Genomic DNA, 23,147 nt, shown 5'->3' with positions numbered 1-23,147 from the left:
AGCAGAAATTCACTAATAAAATTTAACCTTGAATAAAATGACATGTCTCATTAAGAGTAAAACTCCTTCATGGAGAGATCGGTTTCTCAGAAATAACCAGAAGCACTTGGAGAAACCACAGGAATGATCGCAAGCACACGGAAAAAAACCATCAAAATATTGACACGAATAATTAGGAGCACACGGAGAAAACCATCATAATAGTGACATGGATAATCGGGAGCACACGGAGAAAACCACCACACATTTTCTTTGAATAAGTACAAAAAAAATTTTCAAAATTAAACAAAACATACAAAAACTGATTCTACTAGCTTGTGAACTTCTCATTGTTGAGCAAAGATAGAGTTCTAGTCCAAGCCAGAATATGCCCTGAGAAATCTGAGAAACACTAACTGGATGAACAAACTTCCTTCTCCTTGGAGTCTAGCTTAGCCATCCTTCTTTTGCGATCATTAGTGAGCATCCTGCATCCAGCATAAAAGAAATAAATATTATTTACCTGCAAGCAACACGTGGCGTCATCTGTTGTTGAAAAGCATAACTACTTACAACCAGTACTTATGCATGAGGTAATTTAACTCTCGCTGACGAAATATTTAAAAAAATTATATTTAAGTAATGGTGTTAATTTAAAACTCTTAGTTTGCATCTGCAATTAGTCGCAGAATATAACATGTATCCTGGTTCGTTGCCTGTAGCTGTATCAAAACGACATCACTGTAGATACTGCAGCAAGGTGTTTACATTGAGAAAGAATGCTAAACGACATGAGAGAAGCGAGTGTAATTTGGGTCCTTGTCAAAAACCATTTAATTGCAGTCAGTGTCATAAATCCTTTGGTAGAAGATATTACTTGGATAGACATTGCAAGAACTGTTCAACTAAGATGAATAAAGATAACGAAGACTGTGCTCCAACATCGTGGAAGAGGAACGAAGGCAGAATATTAGACAACAATCATGATTATGAAGAATGTAAAAAGCTAATGATAAAAATACTGATATAGATCAAGACAATCATTTAAAATTAAAAACAAACGAAGAAAGTAGCAACCTCATTAGAAATGAAAAGATATTTACATCAATATCTAGTCTTCTCCATGAAAATGTGAAAGATGGAGAACCACCTGAAGCTGACAAGACCGAAGACTGTGATGAAACATTTGAAGCTGACATGATTGAAGATTGTGGTGACACATCTGAGGCTGACATGAACGATGACTATGCTGACAAATCTAAGGCTGACATGATTGAGTACTGTGCTGAAGCACCTAAAGCGGTCAAGATGGAAGACTGTGATGGCGGCCTGAGACCAAAACGGTGGAAACGTCGTAATAAAATAAATAATCCTGATCAATATTCTGATGCTGACATGAATGACTACTGTGCTGAAGCACCTAAATCATGCAAGAGCGAAGACTGATGGTGGCTTGAGACCAAAACGATGGAAACAACGTAATAAAATGATTTTTTTCCTGATTAAGCTTGTGATGCTGACATGATTGAGTACTGTGCTGAAGCACCTAAAGCGGTCAAGAGCGAAGACAGTGATGGTGGCTTGAGATCAAAACGATGGAAACGACGTAATAAAATAAATTATCCTAATCAAGTTTGTGATAAATACTGGTTGATTGACGAAAGTGACCTTGTTGTTGGTGTTGAAACAGAAGACACCAGGGATAGTAATATTTATTATAAACATACAAGGAAGATGAACGTAGCAGAAGAGATTGATTATACCTCATGGGAAGATCCTAACATATTGGTTGACAGGCTAAGACTACTACATGGTTCGCTTTGTGCAGGAAACTATTCGAGCATCAAATAAATATCCTTCATACTTAAAGAACTGAGAAGCTGGCTACATAAAATAATAGTTTCAATTAAATGCATGTGTATAAACTTGAAGAAAATTTAATATTTTTTTCAAAATGTATTTTATCATTTCTCGAAAGCTCATTTCTAAATAAAACTTATAACATAAAGGTGTAAAAAAGTCACCACTGACATCCATAATGTATACTAATAAAGTCATGCATGTAATCATGTCAAGTTCGATAAAAAAAAAGTAATTGAAATCAGTTGGAGCATTTGGAGCATATGGAGCATTTGGATCCTTTGGAGCATTTGGAAACGATGGAGCTTTTGGAACATTTGGAGGTGTTGGAGCACATTGAGCAGTTAGAGCTGTTGGAGCTAAGAATTAGTCGTTTTACGTCTATGCAGGGCTAAATGTTTATAAGTTTGCTGTTTTTCGCAAGTGATCCTGTAGTAGGATAGAAATTATGTAATACATATTATGTTTGTAAAAGAACTTGCGGTGTTTTATTTCTCGAACCTGACACTTTTCTGGTATTTAAATTATTTTTTTTTTCAGCTACGTCCACAGATCGAAGCAAGTTTCGATTCAATATGTAAAATAATGTGTGATTTTATCAGTGAATTTTGGAATTTTTCCTGAACTAATAAGTCAATAAATACAAATATCTAAAATGGCAGTCGTAATGGTTTAAAGGATGATGGTAATATATGATTTTAAGTCTCTTTTAGGACTTTGATAATAATATTTATTATAATTATTATTTTTTACATAAAATTATTTATTTTGCATCATCCAAGGATCGAACCAATAACAGGAATTGATATAATCAATCATTACTTTAATGAGTGAATTTTTTGATGAGTTTTGGAATTTTTTCCCGAATTTTTAGCTAAATAATTACACGATTCCAAGATGGCGCCCAAATTTCAAGATGGCAGACACTTCAGTAATAATAAATGATTACTGCACTCTAGCGGGTAAAACTTAGACAAGTATGATGGTAATGTACTCTATAAGACGAGTACATGCACATTATGGTGTCCTCTAGCAGACGAAAACAAGATGGTGGCAATGACCTCTAGCAGGTGGAAGCTCCTGGTAGCATGTACTGAACGCAAAATGGCGGATCCATGATTGTCGTCAAGGTAAAAGTCAAAATTCAAGTTCAAGGTCAAATTTAAAGGTCAAGGTCAAAGTTCCAGGTCAAGGTAAAAGTTTCCATGTCAAGGTCAAATTTCAAAGTCAAGGTCAAATTTCAAGGTCAAGGTAAAAGTTCAATGCCAACAGTTGAGGACAAAGTTATGGTGAACAGAATATTATACTAACATGGTATCAGCACACTCTAGCAGACGAAAACAAAATGGTAGTCTCCAGCAGATGAAGACAAGATGGCACACATATTATCATACCAGCTGACGATATATACTTATACCTTGCTATTGGTGGTGGTAGATCAGTCTGTATGTGGCTTCTGTGGAGGAAGGATCTGTTTTTTTTTGCTCTTACCAGTTTTGAACCAAGGAGAGGAATCGAACTAATTAATCAGTATTCTAATAAGTAATTTTTTTAATGAATTTTTGAATTTTTCTCGAATCTCTAGCATTAAAATTATGGATTTTCAAGATGGCGACCGTAACGTAAAGTGCAACGGTTTTTTTTAAAGATTTTTATTATTTAATTCGATTGATTAATTTTTTAATGATTTATAATTTTTTTCCCGATTTTCTAACATAAAAATCACGGATATTCAAGATGGTGACCATAACGATAATTGCAACAGTTACGTCTTAATACATGATGGTGGTTCAGTCTCGAACAGGTGGTGCTATTATTACTTCAAACCAAAAAAATGACAATTCCGAATAGGCATGTTATTTTTAGATATACCTTATTTAATCCTCAGTCTGGTAAATGTCTCGATGGCCGTGCGGTTAAAGGCGTATGTTTTCCAACCTAGAGATTGGAGCTGCAATGGTTCGAATCACAGCGCTTCCAATGAATTTTTTAAAAATATTTAAATTTAATATGTCGATTATGTTCATAATAGCTATGGTAGGTAATAGAACATCGACCTTATGTGATATATCAGAGTGACGCTGGCGCTCTCTATGAACAAACATCAGAAACAAAGTCAATGGTATCCAAGATGGTGGCCTCCAGAAGAACAAAAAAATAAAATAAAGAGCGATGCTGGCGCTCTCTAGGAAGAAACAGCAGAAACAAAGTAAACAGTATCCAAGATGGCGGCCTCCAGAATAACAAAAAAAAATCAATAGCCATGCTGACGCTATCTAGGAACAAACAAGAGAAACAAAGTCGACGGCATCCAAGATGGTGGCTTCCAGTGGAACAGAAATATTCGAATTGGCGATCATGACGAAAATTTCATCATAATGAGTGGGGCGCTCGATTTAAATATAGCGGAACCAAGATGGCGAAATAAAAAACAGATTTAGGTCGTTGAAACCGTAGTCGTCCATTCCTAGATGTCTAAAAATTGTAACGATCGTAAACGCTGAATTTCTTTACATAGAATGTAAAGTATTTCCCCAGTATATAACATTATTTTTTCAAACATTTTCTTTTACTGTAAGTTCTAACATGCTCTGTGGTTTTCAAATAAAATAGTTTGACTCAAAGTTTTTTGTCCTAAAGTCATTTGTCCTAACTTGGTTTTTCATAATGTCGTTTGTCCTAAAATCATTTGTCCTAAAAGTCATTTGTCCTAAAGTTGTTTGTCCTAAATTCGTTTGTCCTAATGTTGTTTGTCCTAAAGTCGTTTGTCCTAAAACTCAGAGTAAAAATATTTTGAAGCTGTTCCGTCGTTTGTCCTAAAATTTGTTTATCCTAAAGTCGTTTGTCCTAAAGTCGTTTGTCCTAACGTCGTTTGTCCTAAAGTCGTTTGTCCTAAAGTCGTTTGTCCTAATTTTTAGGACAAACGAAATTAGGATAAACGCTTTAGGACAAACAATTTTAGGACAAATGCCGCACCCCCACAGCAACCACCCCTGTTAAAGGTTAGTTGGCGCCCTCAGACACCACCCAACCACGCATCAACATCGGCAGGACGACAAAACTGTAAAAACACTGCATTTTTTTAAGCACACCTCATTACGTCATTAGATTAGACACATTTTACTTCCTGCACCATTAGAGCAACCAAAGATTTTTTTAAATAAGATGATGAACTTTTAAATATAGGTTAAACTTTTTCTTGGTGTGATTTGCCACACACTGAAAATAAAGCACGCTTCCATATACATAAATTTTTTTAAATATGGGAACTAAGTCTTTCAAAAATTATTTGCAGACATATATGCTCAATGGGAAACATTTGTTACTTCACTTTCATATCTATTTAAAAAAAAGAGACAAAATAGATTTACATACAGATTGCACTTTCATGCAGTCACAGATCATTATAACATCTGATGTCATCACGTTTCTCATGCACAGAAACATAAGCACATATTCATACTTCACAAAGAACATTTTTTGATACTCTGGATAGAATGATAAATGATCATTTTTTTGTAACATATGACAAAATTTCACAATATTATTATTTATGCACTCAGAAGATATGGATACTTCTTTTTCACATCTATCACATAATACTACTGCATTGACAAAATTATTGCATTGTGGGCGCAGACTATCAAAATTATGATTTCATATATTTAGCCAGCCAGCAGTATTAATGAGATTTTTCAATGGTGTCATTAAGTTTTTTCTCGTGTAAGTTGTAAATAAATACCACTCTGTTACATTGTAAATGGACACCTAAACTCAGTAATAACAACACAAATTATGTGATACTTGGCAGTACTGTGGTGTACAAAGTTCTGGTGTTGCACTAGACAAGGGACACACCTCAAGAACACTACTGCCACATCCGTAGAAACACCCCAGCATCGCCCTATTCGTCTGCGGTCCTGAAATAGTAAGTCACAGTGATCTACAGCATAGCTCTGCTGATTGTTTCCAAAAATTATGATACTAGTGATTACGAGTGCAGGATGTAGAGGAGGGGTATAACAAAAAATCAAACAGGAATATTCTAGCAAACAATTCTGGTTTTATTTTTGACGTGACGTCTAATAAATCGATGAACACCGACTGCACACACGAAAAAGGATGTCTCATTGTTCCGTTATGCAGATTGTCCCGTTACGCTCATTGTATGCTTGCGCCGCATCATTCTCTCTTCCACTCGATTGGAACAACCATCAATTTGATTTTTTCGAGGCACATTAAACTTGAAACACTCCCATTCGTTTCCTACTTTTCCTATCATCGTCCTATCCTTAACAGAATAACACAGATTGGAAGAAGTTAAATAGCAAACATGTATAAAAGTTATAGTTAAAATAATCTCTTCGTTAAAGTAATAAACATATTTGAATTAATGAGTGCAAATAAAAGTAAATTTATCAATTAAATTGTAGATTTCATTTCACTCCTTCTTTGTATCCATACAAAATAGTGATAATTCAATAAAAATGATTCAATTTTATTCATAAAAGTATGCAATCATTTCATCAATGTTTTGTTATGACGTCACGTTAAACTATCGTCCGTAAACCGACTTTACAGACAACCAATTTTTTGGAGTATTACTTCACCACCTCATGTGGCTAAGACAGCACAGTTGGTTGTCATTCAATTGCCAAGAGCATAAATAATGAATTAGAATCCCTTTAAAATAATTTTATGTCAGAAATAGGATGCCACATTGTTCATCACCTGAATCTACCTCGTGTTACTTGCAGCAATTTACCCTATAAATGAGCCATGATAATGTTCCTCATCTTAAGCTGGTGCATCATGTGCCATGACAATTGTTTGATCTCAGGATATCCATCACTAAACTTAAACAGTGCCCCAACAGAAATATATATACGCTTCAGGATTGACATAGCAGCATGAAAATTAAAGCGAGTTTCAAGAAGTGGTCTCAAGTATTTATCTAATGACTGCAATGTTCGATGCTTTTGGACTTTATATTGCATACACACATATTGATCTCATAGTTTGCCACCATGATTTTCCGCTTAAAGGTCACAAGAATGATGGATCCAGTTTTAAATGTGTTTTTTTTTTTTGGGCCTACAAACTCTGTGCTGTAATTGAAGAAAACAGCCTTTCTTTCATTTTCGAAAATTGCAAGTATGGTAGCTAATTTTTATTTAAAGGATAGCCCTTTCTTTTAATGTTTAATAACTTTCATAACTTGTTTCTAATTTTGTAATTTTTTATTTCGGCTGCCATAATTATCATTTTGAACTTTTTATCTTCTTCCATAGCTTCTTAGAAAAACTTTTTTTTCCAAGTTATTTTGACAAGTGTTGTGAAGTTCCATAACTTTTCTTTAATTAAAATACCTATTTTCTAAGTTTAAATAATTTTCATCCCTTATTTTTTGACTTTGAAATTAAGTGGCCACTTTACCCAACAAGGTCAGGCAAAATGGCCACTTGGGTAATTTTTGTAAAATGAATTTTTTCAGGTACTTAACTTATTTCTAAGGTGATTGAAAAATTATATTATGTACTAGAATAGTTGAAGTACAGTAACCACTGATTTTGATGACTTTACATCGGTTGCAAGTCATTTTAAAAATGAGCAAACCTTAGCTTGGCCACTATGCCCGTCTCTGCCTTATCATTAGTATACTGCCAAAAGTGACTAAGTCAAAACAGTGGCAAACTGAATAAATTCGTCAATTTTTACAAACAATATTTTAGTTACTGAGACTTGGATCAGAATAGTTGACATTTTAATTCCTTGTCTACTGATTGAGATACTGATTTGGGCTTTTTTTTCCCGTGTTATACTGCTGTTTTTTATTAGCCAGATAGTAATTTAACATAATGTTTGCCACTTTATGACTTGGTCACTTTTGGCAGTATACCGACAAATTATGTAATTTGTTTACTCAGAATGGAATTTTGTACTTTGTTTTAAGACTATTGGATGCAGATTTTGGGTTTTACCAAGCCAATCAAAATGAGAAAGTTGCTTTCCTGCAAGCATAGTGACACTACTCAAAACTGTCCCACAAGCATTATGAATGAAGTAACTTATGGTCAATTGTGACATGGAATAAGGCAGAGTCAAAACCTTGTCCACAGTACGAAAACCAAAACATTTAAATTTATTTTTGCATATAAGTTTAGACTTAACAGTATAAAAAGAAGTGCAGAAAATTACTAATGTGACTCATTTCATTTCACAATAGTGGAAAAACTATTTTATAGCAATGGAAAGATGCAATCTATTTATATTTTGTGTTTATGTCTACCATAATTTTAAAGCATAAAATGTACATTTATGCATACCTTAAGTTTCATTTAATTCAAAATAAATTTTATACTATTGATTTTCTTTAAGTACAAATTCCAATGTTTATGGTAATAATCTGAGCTGTTTTATAGGCCCATATGGAATAAAACAATACTTACCAGTAATATAAAATTGATTAATAGACAAGGCTTTTCTGTCCTTCAAACTGAATTGCTGAATCAAGAACAGTTAGAAAAATAAAATATTGCAGTTACTCACACAGCCAAAAGTGTTTTTTTTTTTAATTTATACGACAGCATCCATTAAACCTCCAACTCACCGCAGAATCAATTATAAAAATCATAATTTGCACTACACTCTTAGTCTAAATCTACAGTAAGGTAAAATAAGTGACATTCTGTAGCAAAAATATTATAGTTTGATTTGAAAATTTGTATTAAAATTCACAAAATTAACCTTACCATAAACCACATTTAATATGTGGGAGTTGATAAAAAAAAAAAAAAAAAAAAAAAAAAAAAAATATTGAATAGGAAAACGTATAGTGCAAACTAAAGTATTATATGTAATTTGTATTATAGTACAATTCATAGTAACTAAATATGTTACATGGACCAAACACTTTGAACAGAATTACCTGTACCACTGCTGTCGTGGGAATAAAACTCCATCTGATCAGTGTTTTGTGAAGCACTGGTCTGCGGAGGATTGTTGGCTGCTGCATCGTCAGAGTTCTTCTTCGTCAGCGCTTCCTTCAAGTCAATCTACAGCGTTAACACGACAGTTACTTTTTTAAAATATGAAATATAAGTATGTTTCAATGAATTGTGTATTTTTTAAATTCTTGAGTTCATATTTTTTTTAAAATAATCAAAACTTAAATAAATTTTTATTTTAAATAAAAGAAATTATTAAACACTAAAAACTTTAAAAATAATTCAATAATATCAATATTATTTTAAGGCTATGAATGATTCAATCATAAAAACATAAAGTCAAAAATTAAACGAATACTTAAGATGCATAATTGGTGTGTAAAAATATTAAAAACCCAGTAAATTATAACTCACAACAGTAACATGTGGTTTGACTATAACCAAAGTATTTATGGAATACTTATCTATCATTGTATATAAATTTTGGCTATTTAAAAAAGTGGCAACATCTCTACTAGCACCTGGTTCTAATGCATCCTACTTTACAATCACACACAGATATCCTGTATAAAGGAAGTGTAAGCCTTGAAAATTCCGTGTTTCAAAGTGACATAACCATTTACTAAAAAAATGTGATTCCATTTAAGATGCACACATTGTTCCAAGACAATGCAGTAGAAAAAAAAATGAATAAATGCTATACTATTAATATAAAAACTAGGATTATGTTAACAGTACCACAGAAATTCCATTTTGTTTCCTCATTAAACATTCAGCCAGAGCATCAGTCTGTAGTCAGGGGAATATGGTTCATACGTTCGCTGGAGATAGCTAACGGAAGTTGCCCCAGGAAGTGATACGTCTGCGTGTACTTCAAGACAAACTTTACAGAAATGGCTGAACCCCCGCCTTTAGCAAGTAAGTTACATTTCTGTGAAAATTCCTACATCTGGCAGAACCAATGATTCCCTAGCAAATGTTTCCTATACCTGTTAGATGGATGTTCAACTAAGAAATGTTTCAGATACCCATCTGTCAGAAGGATGTTTCTCAAAACAAAAACATGATTTTTCTATCAGTCTTACAGGTGGATAATCAAAAAAATTATGGCTCCTTTATATATATATATATATATATATATATATATATATATATATATATATATATATATATATACACACACACACACACACACACACACACACACACACACACTCACATGCGCGTGCACACACACACACACTCACACCCGCTCGCGCTCTCTCTCTCTCTCTCAGGCGTTGCATCGCAACGCACAATTGCGATCCTTGCTTTTAATATTAAGTAACATAATTTCTTACCGGTCGTTTATCTGAGGCAGGAGCACAGAAGTAGAAGTCAGGGTGGGAAGGCACTGGCTGAAAAGACACCGTAAGGATGCGGAAGAATTTCTCCTTGATGAGCTGGTGGAAAAGGTAGTGAGGTTGGCACGGCCCATGCTGGTATAGGTGAGAGATGGGATAGCTGTACGCTGCGTCATCTTCCGTGCTCGTCACAGAGCTGGCCGGCACGTCCTTCTCCGTGCACGGACTTGCACACTGATGGAAAGGGCTGTTCTCAACACTCTTCTGCTTCAGTTCATCCACCTTCAGTCTCGAAATAAAGTCTTTCATGTGCCCACAAACAGTCTGAAACAAAACAAAGAGTATTTCCAATTATAGAGATTCCATTGAAAACAATAAATGATAATAATTTTACTTTGATTATGAAATGGCACATTGACACACCTTGAGAAAACTTGTGATGTTTATCTCAACCAAGGCATCTTCACACTGATTGACGGCTGCTTGTACATCTTGAGAGTATATTGTTTGATTTACATGCAGTGCTTTGAATAGTGAAAATACAAAACACTTTGAATGTATCAAGTTGAGCACTTCACAATGCTGCTGAAGGCTCTGTTTCCCTGCAACAATCATCACATTATATAAAGCTTAAGTACATTAACAATTATTACCTATTGGCTTTTAACCTCTTAGTATAGTCATGATCAATATCATTGCTGAAACTAAACTGCTTTTAAAAAATTTAAATTGTTGCATATAACCTCAAATAAAAATTAATCATGATGACTTGTTTAGGCAGAGTGGTGAGAGACAAGACTTACATACATCACTATGATTTTGAACAGTTTGCAAGTTTATTTAAACATTAATAACAGTCGTGTTACATTTTAAAAACTACTTAAAATTAAGACTTGCTTCACAATGAATATTTAGGATAGATTTAATAATGAACTCCAACTGTTTACATTTGTGTCTTAAATCACTATGTTTTGAATGATTTGTGCAATTAATATCTAAACTGCAATAATAGTAATCCAACTATTACAGTAATAGCACCCATAAAATCAAACTATTTTCACAACTTCCAATGATGATTACTTAAGCACTAGCATTGCTAAATTTGCACTATTATTTTCGTGAGTGGATCAAAAGATGTGAAAAAATGTACAACTTCATGTAGCCAATGGTAAAAAAAAAATATTTTTAATTTTCATCACAAAACAAACTTTTAACTAAAAATATCACATATAATACTATAGAAAAATGTAAATACCAACAAAAATAGTTCATATCTACTTTGTTTACTAGCAGCAAACAAAACAAGCATTAATTTTATAATAAATATATATCAATACTCAGTAGCATCAATACCACACAGTACAAACGGGTATCAAGGTATTGAAGTATTGAGCCTTGTTCTACAAAATTTTACACCAACTGAAAAAGTTTAATTACCTGAAAATCCTTGAGAACTATCAGGCTTGGGTTCTGATTGCTTTGTATTTTTACTATTATCATTATCATTTTTACTGAATTTTGAGGTTAATTTGAAACTGTAAGTACCATCTTCATAGATATCCTTGGTTGCATGAGGCTCCATCTCCCCATATATCAGAATATCCATGAGCATCGACAAGGAGCAATCATAAATGTAGACAGGCAACGAAAGAGCACCAAACTTATGATTATAACGACGTTCTATACTTTGTCCATGCTTCATTTCATTCCCTTTAAATGGCGCTTCCTCATTGACTGGCAGACCATCGTCGAGATTCGTGTTGTTCGGTGCTGCGTCCTGTGTCACAGAAACTGAGCTTCCTCTACTTTTGGCGGAAGTTGAAACTGGCCGGAAGTGTTTCAATTTGGAATCCATGGAACTGGTCCGTATGCGGTTCAAGTCTGCTCGAAACTGAGCCTCGAGTGGAACGTTACTCCTCATCACCGTATCCCACGAGCTGGCCCTCACTCGGAACGGGAGGTCAGCCGACTTATCCTGAGGCCGACAATGAACGTGTTCTGCTTCTGGCGTGGCACCGCCCTGTGCCTGCCATGAGCTGTTCTTGAGTGGAATGTTTGTACACGAACCCATCATTTCTGCATCGCCCAAGCCAGTTTCAAAAGATCTGTTCATATCATCTTGGTCCGTCACTAAATGAACAGAATAGGGATGTTTCCCACCGAGAGACTCACTAGTCATCATGAGCAGCTTCAAGTCAACGTAACTTGCTGGGATGAAAGTGAGCATAACATGGGTGATGCTGACTCCTTTGAGAAAACACCTCCACTTCGGAGACACAGCCGAGTCCATTTTCTTGGAAGAAGCAGAAGATTGTGATGTCGTGGTCTGGTCTGAAATGGCAAAAAGAAATATTACAAAGAAGAATAAGTTTTTAAATTTGTCAAAATTAAGTGAATCAACAGAACCCCTATACCAATTATTCAAATACTTGAATGTAAAAAGATTAGAACACTAATATTCATTCAGTATCCATTATAATATTTGCACATAAATTTTGCTAATAATTCTGTGTTCTGTTCATGGAGGCCATCCATAAGAACTAGGCCTGTGCAAATAATCAAATTCTTGAATACGAATGTGAATAGTTTATTATTTGTATTCTATTCTGCCTCGAATACTAACACTTTGAAATAAAGAATATTCATTTTCTTACGAATATAATAAATATAAGCATACCTCGTGAGTTAGTTGTATACCACCATTCACTGTTAATGTTAATTCATTTGTACTATATAAATACACTTTGATATTTGTGAAATTTCCAATTTCAAAACAAAATACACTAGAGTCCCGTTATAGCGAGGTGTCATGGTTCCGGGTTTGATCCTCGCTATAACCGTGTCCTCGCTATAACCGAATTGGACAAATTTTGGCCCCCAAAAAATCAAAATTAACCGAAAATAGCATAAAAATTGTGTTTAAACCTGTATAATTGGAAAATAACAGGTTATATTAACGAAATCTTAATTTCTGTGAGCAGATGTGTGAATTCTCTTTAAAACGATACCCCATAAGTACGGATGCGATCACCGATTGCGTCAAAATAACCAGAATACCCTACCACGCCACGTAAGTATAGCATTTCAGCCCGCGGCCGACACAGCATTGTCCTGCTATCTATCGTCAACGCGGGCTGTCTGCTGGCGGCCATGTTAGTTCGGGATGTAGTTAACAGGTGGTGCTAGTGTAGCGCGACGATTTAATTCCTTACAAAAAAGCAGGAGTGCGGCTGCGGCAACGCACGTACGCCTCAAACGTAATAGTCGCTGGAAAACTATACTTTTTTCATTAAAAGAAACCTGTCAACTTTTTTAGAAAATAAATTTGGGATTAAACTCAAACCATCACCACCCCTTTCCCGGACAGATACCCCAACAACTGCCCGAAACAAAAGTTACAAGAAAACTGCCCTAGCGATTCGGAAATAAATACGGTAGTGCCTACTAGAGGTGTAAAAGTAACGAAAAAATGCGTACCCGTATTTATTCGTTACTATAACAATTAGTACTCGTTACTATTGTTACGTTACTCGTTACTTCTGATACCGCATAACATGCTATGTTATGTTGCAGCAACGAATCCAGTCGTATTGCGTACGCGTACAGTATGACGTCGCGTAAATATTAATAAATAGAATATAAACAATTAACAATATTTGATAATTAATAGTGTTTGTTAACCAAGAAACAATTAAATCTCATTAGAGCGGCTTTTTAATATTATCTCTTTTAAGAGAACAACAAAAACGTGAAAATACGCGATTATAAAAACAAAAACATACATATTTCTAATTTGTAAAAAATACTTTACGTTGTTTCTGTTCCAATCTCAAACTTTGTCTACACACGGCACAGATAACTAACGGAAGTTTGATAAAAGAAAGAAAGGATGGGATTCTATTTTTAATGCCACGCACTTAGGTGGCGACTGCACGGCTGAAGAATGTGACAGGCGTCAACGGCAAGATGTCTAGTGGCGAGCGAGAGGGGTGGAGATAAAGCAGACAAATAACAAAAGCGCGCTTCAAGCGATCACGCCGTAAATTCCTCAAAAATACCTCGTTATAGCAGTGTTCTCGCTATTACCGTGCTCGCTATAACGAGATTCTACTGTATTATTTGTATTCATTTTGTCACACGTACCACAGTAAGAAAAAAAAAATGTCAACAACCATGGACTACAATACCACAAAACACTGACATTCCATTGCAATGGGCATTTAAAGAAGTGAACGCCATAGTTTCAACTGCGTATAAATATATAGTCACAATCAACATAACACCATGCGACAGTAGCGCTTACTTGCTGTATGTTTTAACGACGAAACAAACGCTGCAACTCAAATATAATAAAAAAGAGGAAACTTATGGTTCGGATATAATGCGTAGGTATGTAACAAATTATAAATATATAAATAAATAAATAAATACAAAAATAAAATAAAACAAATTTCTGCTTCAGCCCCAAAAATTCTTAGGTAGCACATTAAGGTTTGTAATTATGTATTATATTTTTTCTGCACAGAATTATATGAAAAATTTTAAAAACCGACGTTTAAAAAATGTTTTAAAGTACATAATACCATGAGGGATATTGTGAAGCACAAATGGAATTGGCAGTTCATAGGGTGCCTGCTCTCTTTCACGTTCTTTCAGTAGGTGCATAAAAGCAATAGAGTTCTCTGGTGACAGGTACAACTCCCGGTCATGAAGGTTTTTCAGGTGCTCATACATCATATCTATCAACAGCATGTTGGGGGCATCCACAGACTCAATCTTGTGAAAATCTGCTTCTGAATCACATTCCCCCAGATCTGTCAAAGAAAAAAACCATTACAATCAGTCCTGTAGTTGTTTTTATTGAAAAAATGTCAACATCAATACACTGAAGTAAGTTAAGAACTGATTAATTACATAATAGGCATACTAAGCAGAAAAAGGTTCATAATTAATTATAAAATAATTATTATGCTAACAATAAAATTGATATTAGCAGAAAAATGATTGTATTTGATACAGGGTACACAACATAACATATTATTAAATACAGAGATGCATTACTAACTATAACTGCTACAACATTTATGCAGCTACAGGTAGACTGTTTACTTCATGCTGTCAAAGTTAGGTTTATTTTCTGTAAGATATCATTAATAAACTGAAAAATTTCCAACATTGTATTAGTTATACTACGGTGATAGAAGGAAAATTATAGATAGTGGGATACATGCAGTCATCTGAATCATAACTTTATTCACTTTGACTTCAGAGATGGTGTAAGCTAAAGAGACAAAATATGCAAAGGCTATGTCACACTGTCTAACTTTTGCTTTAAACATCTTCCAATAAAGTTGGCTAAATATTGTTGGAAGGTTATGAGGATACAAAAAACGTTCACTGGTGCAGCCAAAGTTGTTTGACAAGTTGGATGTTTGACAGAATCAGCTAATCAGAATTGTGCTTGGAAATGGCAAACGTTTCTGTTAGAAAATATTTTTAAAATGGCACAGGACACACTTGTGAGATTAAAGAGGTTATAAAAAAATTAAATAATGTTGCAAGTGAAGTAATTTACCTGGAAAAAGTGAATGATGTGTATATTACTTTAAAAGACTCAGCACACAGAACGCTTTTGTTTACATTCAGACACTTCCTACCTACTTGTTATCTTTCAAACTGGGTTCTAGATTGAAAGGTTTTGAAATTCGCACACAAAAATATTTATTTTCACATTTTTGTGAAAAAGTTTCATATTTTCCATTTACAGGATCAATTGTGTAATTTTAAAATATTCCAGTCTATATTAACTATGCATTTAAATAATACACACTACTTTTTTCTACAAGAAAATACAAATGACTTCATACCTTGTATAAACATAGATAATAGCATCTCCACTTGCTGACATCGAGGTAAAATGTTCATGAGGTTGAATGCAAATGGAAAATATAAGATTCTCTGTTCTGACAATGTAACAACATTCTGGCCATACCTAAAACAGAATAAACCATGCTATAGTGACACAGCAGTTTTTAGAATTTTGTTTGTTACACCTAAATAATTTTAGTTGGGAAATACCTACATGCATATAACTTTTTAAGCACTACCACCATGTTAACCAATATATGTACAGAATGACCCAAAAGAACTTCACCTGAAGCCAAGAACAGTTGATAGGCCATTTCATAACAGTTGTAAATAAAAAAAGGTCCCGGTTTTTGAGTTAAAGGCATATTTTCAAAAGTTATCAAATCCCTACTCAGCACCAAATTATTATATTCCGTAACTACAAGTTCCCATATTATTAAATTCAAATTATGGTTGCACAATTCTGATTAACCCTATGATAAAAAAAGGTAAAATATGCTTTACATTTGAAAAAAAATTGCATGACATGTGTGGCAAAAATTTTATTCATTCTGTAAAAATAATTTACTATGCTAACTTTGCAAGCTATTTTGAAAAATATATAATTGTCTTTTTTTTTTTTTATAAAAATGACCCAATTTCAAATTAACTTCAGTACTGTGATAATATACAACTAGTATTTAAAAGCTCAAAACACAAATTCAGTATGACTGTGTGAGACAGACAGTGAGACCACTTGATGTAAGTTACAGTTGTAACATTACAGGCTGGCCTGGAAAAGCAACCTAAAATAGTAACAATTACCCGATTCACTACATAGAACACTAACAGCTGACTGACACAAGCAGCGAGGATGGTCAAGAGATAGCGAAGAAGGAGTGGGGGAATGAACACATGATTACCTTCGCATGACGCCTATGCAGCACGTGGTACATTGTGCGAACTTCGAGTGTAGTATTCGCCATTTCATAAAATTATATTCTCGCTTGTTCAAAATGCTACATGACTATACCTAGACTATAAATAAAAGAATTAAATTAATCCAAAGGATTGGTTGAAAATTGGAAAATATGCTTATTTGGTAAAGAAAATTAAGGTTTTCATGTAGATTCCGGGATACGTAAATGTTAAATGACAGATATATTTTTTTTTACTGTTAATTAATATTCTATATATTTATGTACTTGAAATTTTTTTTTGTATTTATGATTTTGGAAAAATTGAAAATCTATGTTTTCGACCAAAAAATCAAATTTCAGGCCCATTCCGGGAGACAAATATTATTCAATTTAACAAAAAAAAATTTTTTTCTGTAAAAATGTGACTATAGTGACAACTTTTTATTGATGAAATTTTGAATTTCAAAAAAAAATATTTTTTTTTGCGATACACCCTATTGTACATAGATGGTTTATGTATACATGATATAGAGGATTAATTTTGGTAAACTGTGTATTTGTCACTCTAGCTGTGGCTATCGGACAAGATTGGCAGAGGGTGGAATGCTCTTTTACCATATGTCGCAGAGCCTCCATGTTGAATAAGGCATTCCAGCAAGAATTTTAAATTAAAAGTTTTTTTCTTTCTTTGTACAATACATTTACTTATTTCTAAGTGTAAAATTTTTGACAAAATCTTTGTGAGCTGTAACAAACTTTGCAAGCAGAATCAAATGAGATGAGAAAATGTTTTGCTTTTTCCTCATTTAAAAAAATTAATAATTTTTAACACTTACGTCCAAAAACCTTAAGCATGACATAAAACTAAAAGTTTCCGAAGAAACAATTTTTAAAGGTGTAGTTGTTAATGAAGTACCAAATTTAAGCACTCAAAAATTACAAACTCAGAAAAAGGAAAAACACTTAACTGAACATAATATAAAGCACATAAAGTAATGTACTAATCTACAAAAAACTAATTTAAAGTGTAAGTTCACAAAATGTGTTTAGTTATACATTAAAACATATAAACTGCTAAAAAAATGTACAAAGCCACCAAACTAAAATACCTTTGATGAGAAGTATGCAACACAGTCTCAATTTTTGCATCATCTAAATCCACAACTGGAGATTGCACCTGGGCACTGGAACACATGAGACTCAGCTGTTCGAAGGTAAGCAACGATGATATACACTCAGCATCCACCTGACATATCTAAAACAAGAAAAAGAACTGGTTAATGCCTACAGATGTAATAATCATTATCAATCCATCTTCATAAGATAAACTCTTTACGTTTAATCCTTTAAAATTCCTTTGTTATTTTCAAACCTAAGTTCATCAAGTAATATGCTATTATCCACATGATTGTGTAAAGAAACGACTTATTTCTGAACTTGAAAAAAAAACCTTTAGTAACGAGTATATATAGGCATTTTTATTTTATGACATAAGGTGGTATTTTTTTTTAGCTGGAATTGGTGTTATTTTACACCCAAATTTTGTGCATTTACGTGAATTATGACCTAATATTTACATCATCTTTTCAAAATACCAACATAATTAAATTATATGATTTCAACAGCATTACAGCTTATCACTAGTAACAGCAGTATAAAGTAATGAACCACTCAGCAAAATGATATCGACATAAGCTATGATACAATTAAAAAAAATATGGCTTAACTGTACCAGGGTGGCCACCCAAAATCTCAAATGAAATTCCCTGTTTCTTCTAGGTTTTCCCCGACCTGATTATAATTTTCCCGGACCATGATTTTGTAGTGTTCAGCTACTTCACTTTTAAAAATTAATCAATGTTCTTTTTTTAAAACTGAGAGTAGTCAACATACAAAGATTGAAATTAATTTTATTCAAGGAAGGGCAATATAATTGTGATAAAATGTACAATGTACCACTAGTTATTTATCCATATTAAATACTCAATGAGAATATAAACATTATGAGATTACATATGTACTCAAACCAGCTGAACTATAGCAGACAATTAAGTTACCCGAACTAGCCGCAGTAATTCTAAAGGAGAGCCACTGCTTAAGTTAATGTTAATATAAATATACATACATAAAATACAATTAATTTCAGTAATATCAACAATAACTGCAGTATATTAAATACACCCGCCCATCGAAGTTACACCCAAATATGTTTAAGGAAAACAGAGTTCTAATCAAAAAAGCACTACTCAAATACATTTTTTTCGCTAAGAGAGTATGTTATTCAAATTAATTTGTTTTCCAATGAAGTAAATGTCCTTGCTGACAAACATTTGAATCAAGAGACTACTCCGGTTCGAATCAATTAACAGTACTAATGTACGTCTAAATACATTTGAAGTACATTTAAATAAAATTTGATTAAAATTTTAAGATTAAAGATAAAATTAAGTACAAAAAATTCACAGACAGAATTGTTTACACATTAAAGCTAGGGCATAAACTTCCTAGGAGGCTCTAACAACATTTCTGAGTTAAAAATAATAATATTATTAATGTAAGAGATATATTTCCATTCTAATTAGAGTTAAAAAAAAATCATAAACTAGATGTTTTCTATTATTGGAAAGATTATTTGACTTGTTAACGTAATTCTCGACACTTTTGTTTACTAAATGTGTGTCTGCCATGATTTGCCACTAGCTCATCCCAGTAGCCCTGAAAGCTTCTGACTTTTCTCTCCTGAGCCGCTGCTGACATACAGGATGGCGCAATATAAAAATGGGCTGAACACTCGATCCGTAGTCATAGATAAATATGCAATGAAGGAAGCAAATAGCAATAGAGAAAAATATTTTTTGTTGATTCATCACATTATTAATTTGTCGCATTGTATTTAGTGTCCTGTTGCCATTGTGCGTGCACAGAAATAAAAATTCACGTAAAAGAAAAAAGCGCTATTTTGAATCTATGACTGCGCTACTTAAAATATTACTGTAATTTATTGATGTCGTTACTTCATATCCACGCAAAACAAACAGTGTTACTTCGAGGGGTGAGTGTAAACATAATAGGAACATAATTTATATAAATGAATTATCATTCATTAAAAAAAACCACCAAGAACATTGTGTTTTTTTAGACAATATATCTGTTAAAAGACCAGTGAACTTACCAGATCAGCAATCTGATGGTATTCCAAATTTTCCATGTAATATCTCTCTGGCGGAGACTCCACTACATGTCCATACAAAGGTTCAATCCAGCATTCGGTGATGATCTCCAGCTCTTCGTCTGACTCTCCATCCGCTTCCACATCATCGGTACCATCATCGTCAGAGCTGCTGCAAGAAAAGATGCTACTTATGGCGAAAGCCCAATGTAAATCTCCCTGACACTGATATCATTAAAGACAATAAGAAGTGATAAGATGAGAATGGAGCATTGACAGTATTAATGGGTGAGGGAAATGGTAGTACCCTGAGAAAACCCTTCAGCCATTGAAATGTCCACCACGTTTCCCACCAATGAAAAATCCGGGTTTGACTCTGCTGGGAATAGAACCCGGATTGCCTTTGTACGAGAAAAGTGAATTGACAATTCAACCACATGGAACCTGTAATGTGTATTAATTATGAACATACACAACGTCCCACAACTCAACGTCACGCCAAAGAACAGTTGATAGGGCAATTTATGACGGGTTCCGTATCAAGAAACAAAAAAAAAAAAATAAGTGTCGTAGTTTTTGAGTTATAAGCATTTTTCAAAAGTTTTAAAACCACACCCTGCACCAAACTATTAGATACTATGACTAAATATTATTATTTTGATATTATAATATTCTAATTTTTAATACACAATCTTTAAGAACCTTATCAAAATTAGAAAGCTTGGAAGAAAATGTTTAAATTTTAACATCTTACTCTATGGCAAGAGTACAGATCTAGCTAGTTATGTGTTAGTAAAGAGTCTAGGAAAAGAAGAGTATTACTAGTTACATGACACCAATTTCATCTGATGGTAATAACTATGGGCATGGATTTAATAAAATAAGTATTTACTATTTATTTTATGCCTGAACTAAAATATTGGTTCACAATAATTTTCATTAAATTGGTAATCTTGATGTTTATACTGAGAATTATCAAATAATTGTGCCTGTGATATATGTTGTGGTAATTTTTACCACACATTTAACTGAAAGGATGGTTAAATAACATACATTTATCAGGAATCAGCTACAAACAATAATTAACCAGTGGTCCATATTTATGTTTCTGAAGACTGAGCAAAGCTAGGGGCCCAGATATTTATTCATGATATTGCCAGTGTCTATAGTAGAAGCATGTTGTCCGCCTATAGTGAGATTTTGGTTACATAAGTAACTCGGGTTGTAACCCATAAATGGAAATACTGGTGCATGAAAATTTGATGTATCCATTATATTCCATGATTAATACAACAAGAATACACTATTAGTAATTTCGTATCATACTAATCTGATTTATAAGTTTACTGTACTTTATGTAAATTATAGTGGCTAAATATACATGCATCCTGTGGTTGAAGTAATCTATGTATTTTAATCTTCAATCAACCAACATAGAAAATAAAAGTTGGTCATGGATTAATAAAAATAACAAAAGTACACTAATATAAGGATGGATATACATTTTAGTGGGATTCTAACTATCAGTTTTACTCTTTAAATTCTGTATTTGTATTCGTGAATAATTTGGTATTTGTATGCGCATTCAATTCAAACTAAAAAACCGATATCTGCACAGGCCTAGTTCTTCCATCAGTAGGGGTTTAACTCTATTGTGACGACCAGTTAGTTTGAAAATATATATATATATATATATATATATATATATATATATATATATATATCATATAATTGAAAAATAAAAAATAAATAAATATATCAAAATAATAATTATACTTTTAGACCTAACATCACATATATCACAGTTACAAGAGGATTTAGAAATGATAAAAAACTATTATTAATTTTATTTACAAAATATAAAACATGTTCCATGCAATATTTGTTCTATTAAATTTCATTTTACACACTCAATATCAATTCATTTATGTAACACTTAATATTTTACATTTTTACAAAGAATTTATAATATCAACTTACCTCTCCTTTAGTACCGATTTTGTGTGTGGAGGGAAGAGAACATACTGTATCACACATGGCTGAACGTTCTTACAGGCTGTTGACTCATCTCCAGCAGGGCATCCCTGCAAACAAATAAGTAAATTAATAAGTGCAATGACCTGTGTTTGGCTGAACAGAAAAGTCACTACTGGCCTTCCATTGCTCGAATTCCACACCCTAACCGGCTATTTGTTTTGGATGTAGAGTCTTATAAAGATGAAAAATGTAAAACTGGCTCTGTTGAATAGGGTGATTACAAGTCAAGAATTATGTGTTTATGAGTACGACCCAGAAACAAAAGCACAATCATTGCAGTGAAAGCTGTAACAGTCCAGACCTGTTACATGCACGTAAACACTTGATATACCGTATTCACTCGCGTAATGTCCGCCCTCGCATAATGTCCGCACCCTTTATTTATATATCCTTAAAAGAAAAAATTAAAAATTTGCATAATGTCCGCACCAGTCGTCTACGGCTGGCAACACAACTTTGGCCACCCCTAAAGGACGCAGTATGAATGGAAAGTTGACGGCTCTGTAAACAAAGCCGTGACCTTGAGCTGTCCTTTCTCTCCTGTCCTGAAAGGGTGGGGAAATTAATTGAACTGAACAAAGCACGGTAACGGTAAACACAGCTGACCAACACGCACGCAAGTTCAAGGCATGAGTTTCGCGTCGAGTTTTGTAGTGTAGAGTACAGAATGGGTAAATATAAATCCTTCACTGCGCTGTTTAAATTAAGAGTTGTTCGTTATGCTGAAGAGCATGGGAACAGGGCTGCTGAAAGGGAGTTTGAAGTGCAGGAAAAAAATGTTCGTCAGTGGCGGAAAATAAAAGAACAGTTGCAGTCAACAAATGCAACACGGCGTGGATCAGTCTTGTTTTCTGTTGAGGTAAGACACGCAGCGCAGCGTAAAAGAAACGTCAACTTTAATTAGTGTGTACCCTGTTTTACGTGTCAGGACAGAACAGAACCCCTCTATGTTTACATTTGGTTGGAATCCCTCCCTTGGTCATTCTCACACTCTAAATGTTTCCTTCCCCTTCCTCCTTCTCTACATCATGAAGGCCATCAGATT

The 23,147-nt window shown here is 33.7% G+C and overlaps 1 protein-coding gene across 7 annotated transcripts in view; it reads right to left on the bottom strand.

Annotated features, from left to right (window-relative positions):
* Nucleotides 1-23,147, bottom strand: part of LOC134529823 (KICSTOR complex protein SZT2-like) — a 186,302-nt gene that overhangs the window by 115,942 nt on the left and 47,213 nt on the right. For 5 of the 7 annotated variants that reach the window (XM_063364304.1, XM_063364309.1, XM_063364308.1 and 2 more), the window contains exons 18-26: nt 22,046-22,149; nt 20,069-20,237; nt 18,006-18,151; nt 15,997-16,121; nt 14,713-14,943; nt 11,567-12,460; nt 10,553-10,731; nt 10,127-10,453; nt 8,768-8,894 (exon numbers count right to left, since the gene is read on the bottom strand). In XM_063364304.1, the coding sequence (XP_063220374.1) occupies nt 8,768-8,894; nt 10,127-10,453; nt 10,553-10,731; nt 11,567-12,460; nt 14,713-14,943; nt 15,997-16,121; nt 18,006-18,151; nt 20,069-20,237; nt 22,046-22,149 (2,302 nt within the window). The remainder of the gene's footprint in view (nt 1-8,767; nt 8,895-10,126; nt 10,454-10,552; nt 10,732-11,566; nt 12,461-14,712; nt 14,944-15,996; nt 16,122-18,005; nt 18,152-20,068; nt 20,238-22,045; nt 22,150-23,147) is intronic. The other 2 variants (XM_063364307.1, XM_063364306.1) reach the window with 2 other exon arrangements.

The sequence above is a fragment of the Bacillus rossius genome, chromosome 2 (assembly GCF_032445375.1).
Source record: "Bacillus rossius redtenbacheri isolate Brsri chromosome 2, Brsri_v3, whole genome shotgun sequence".
Lineage (NCBI taxonomy): Eukaryota > Metazoa > Arthropoda > Insecta > Phasmatodea > Bacillidae > Bacillus > Bacillus rossius.
The sequence above is the reverse complement of the archived record's forward strand: the minus strand, read 5'-3'. Positions and strand labels throughout refer to the sequence as shown.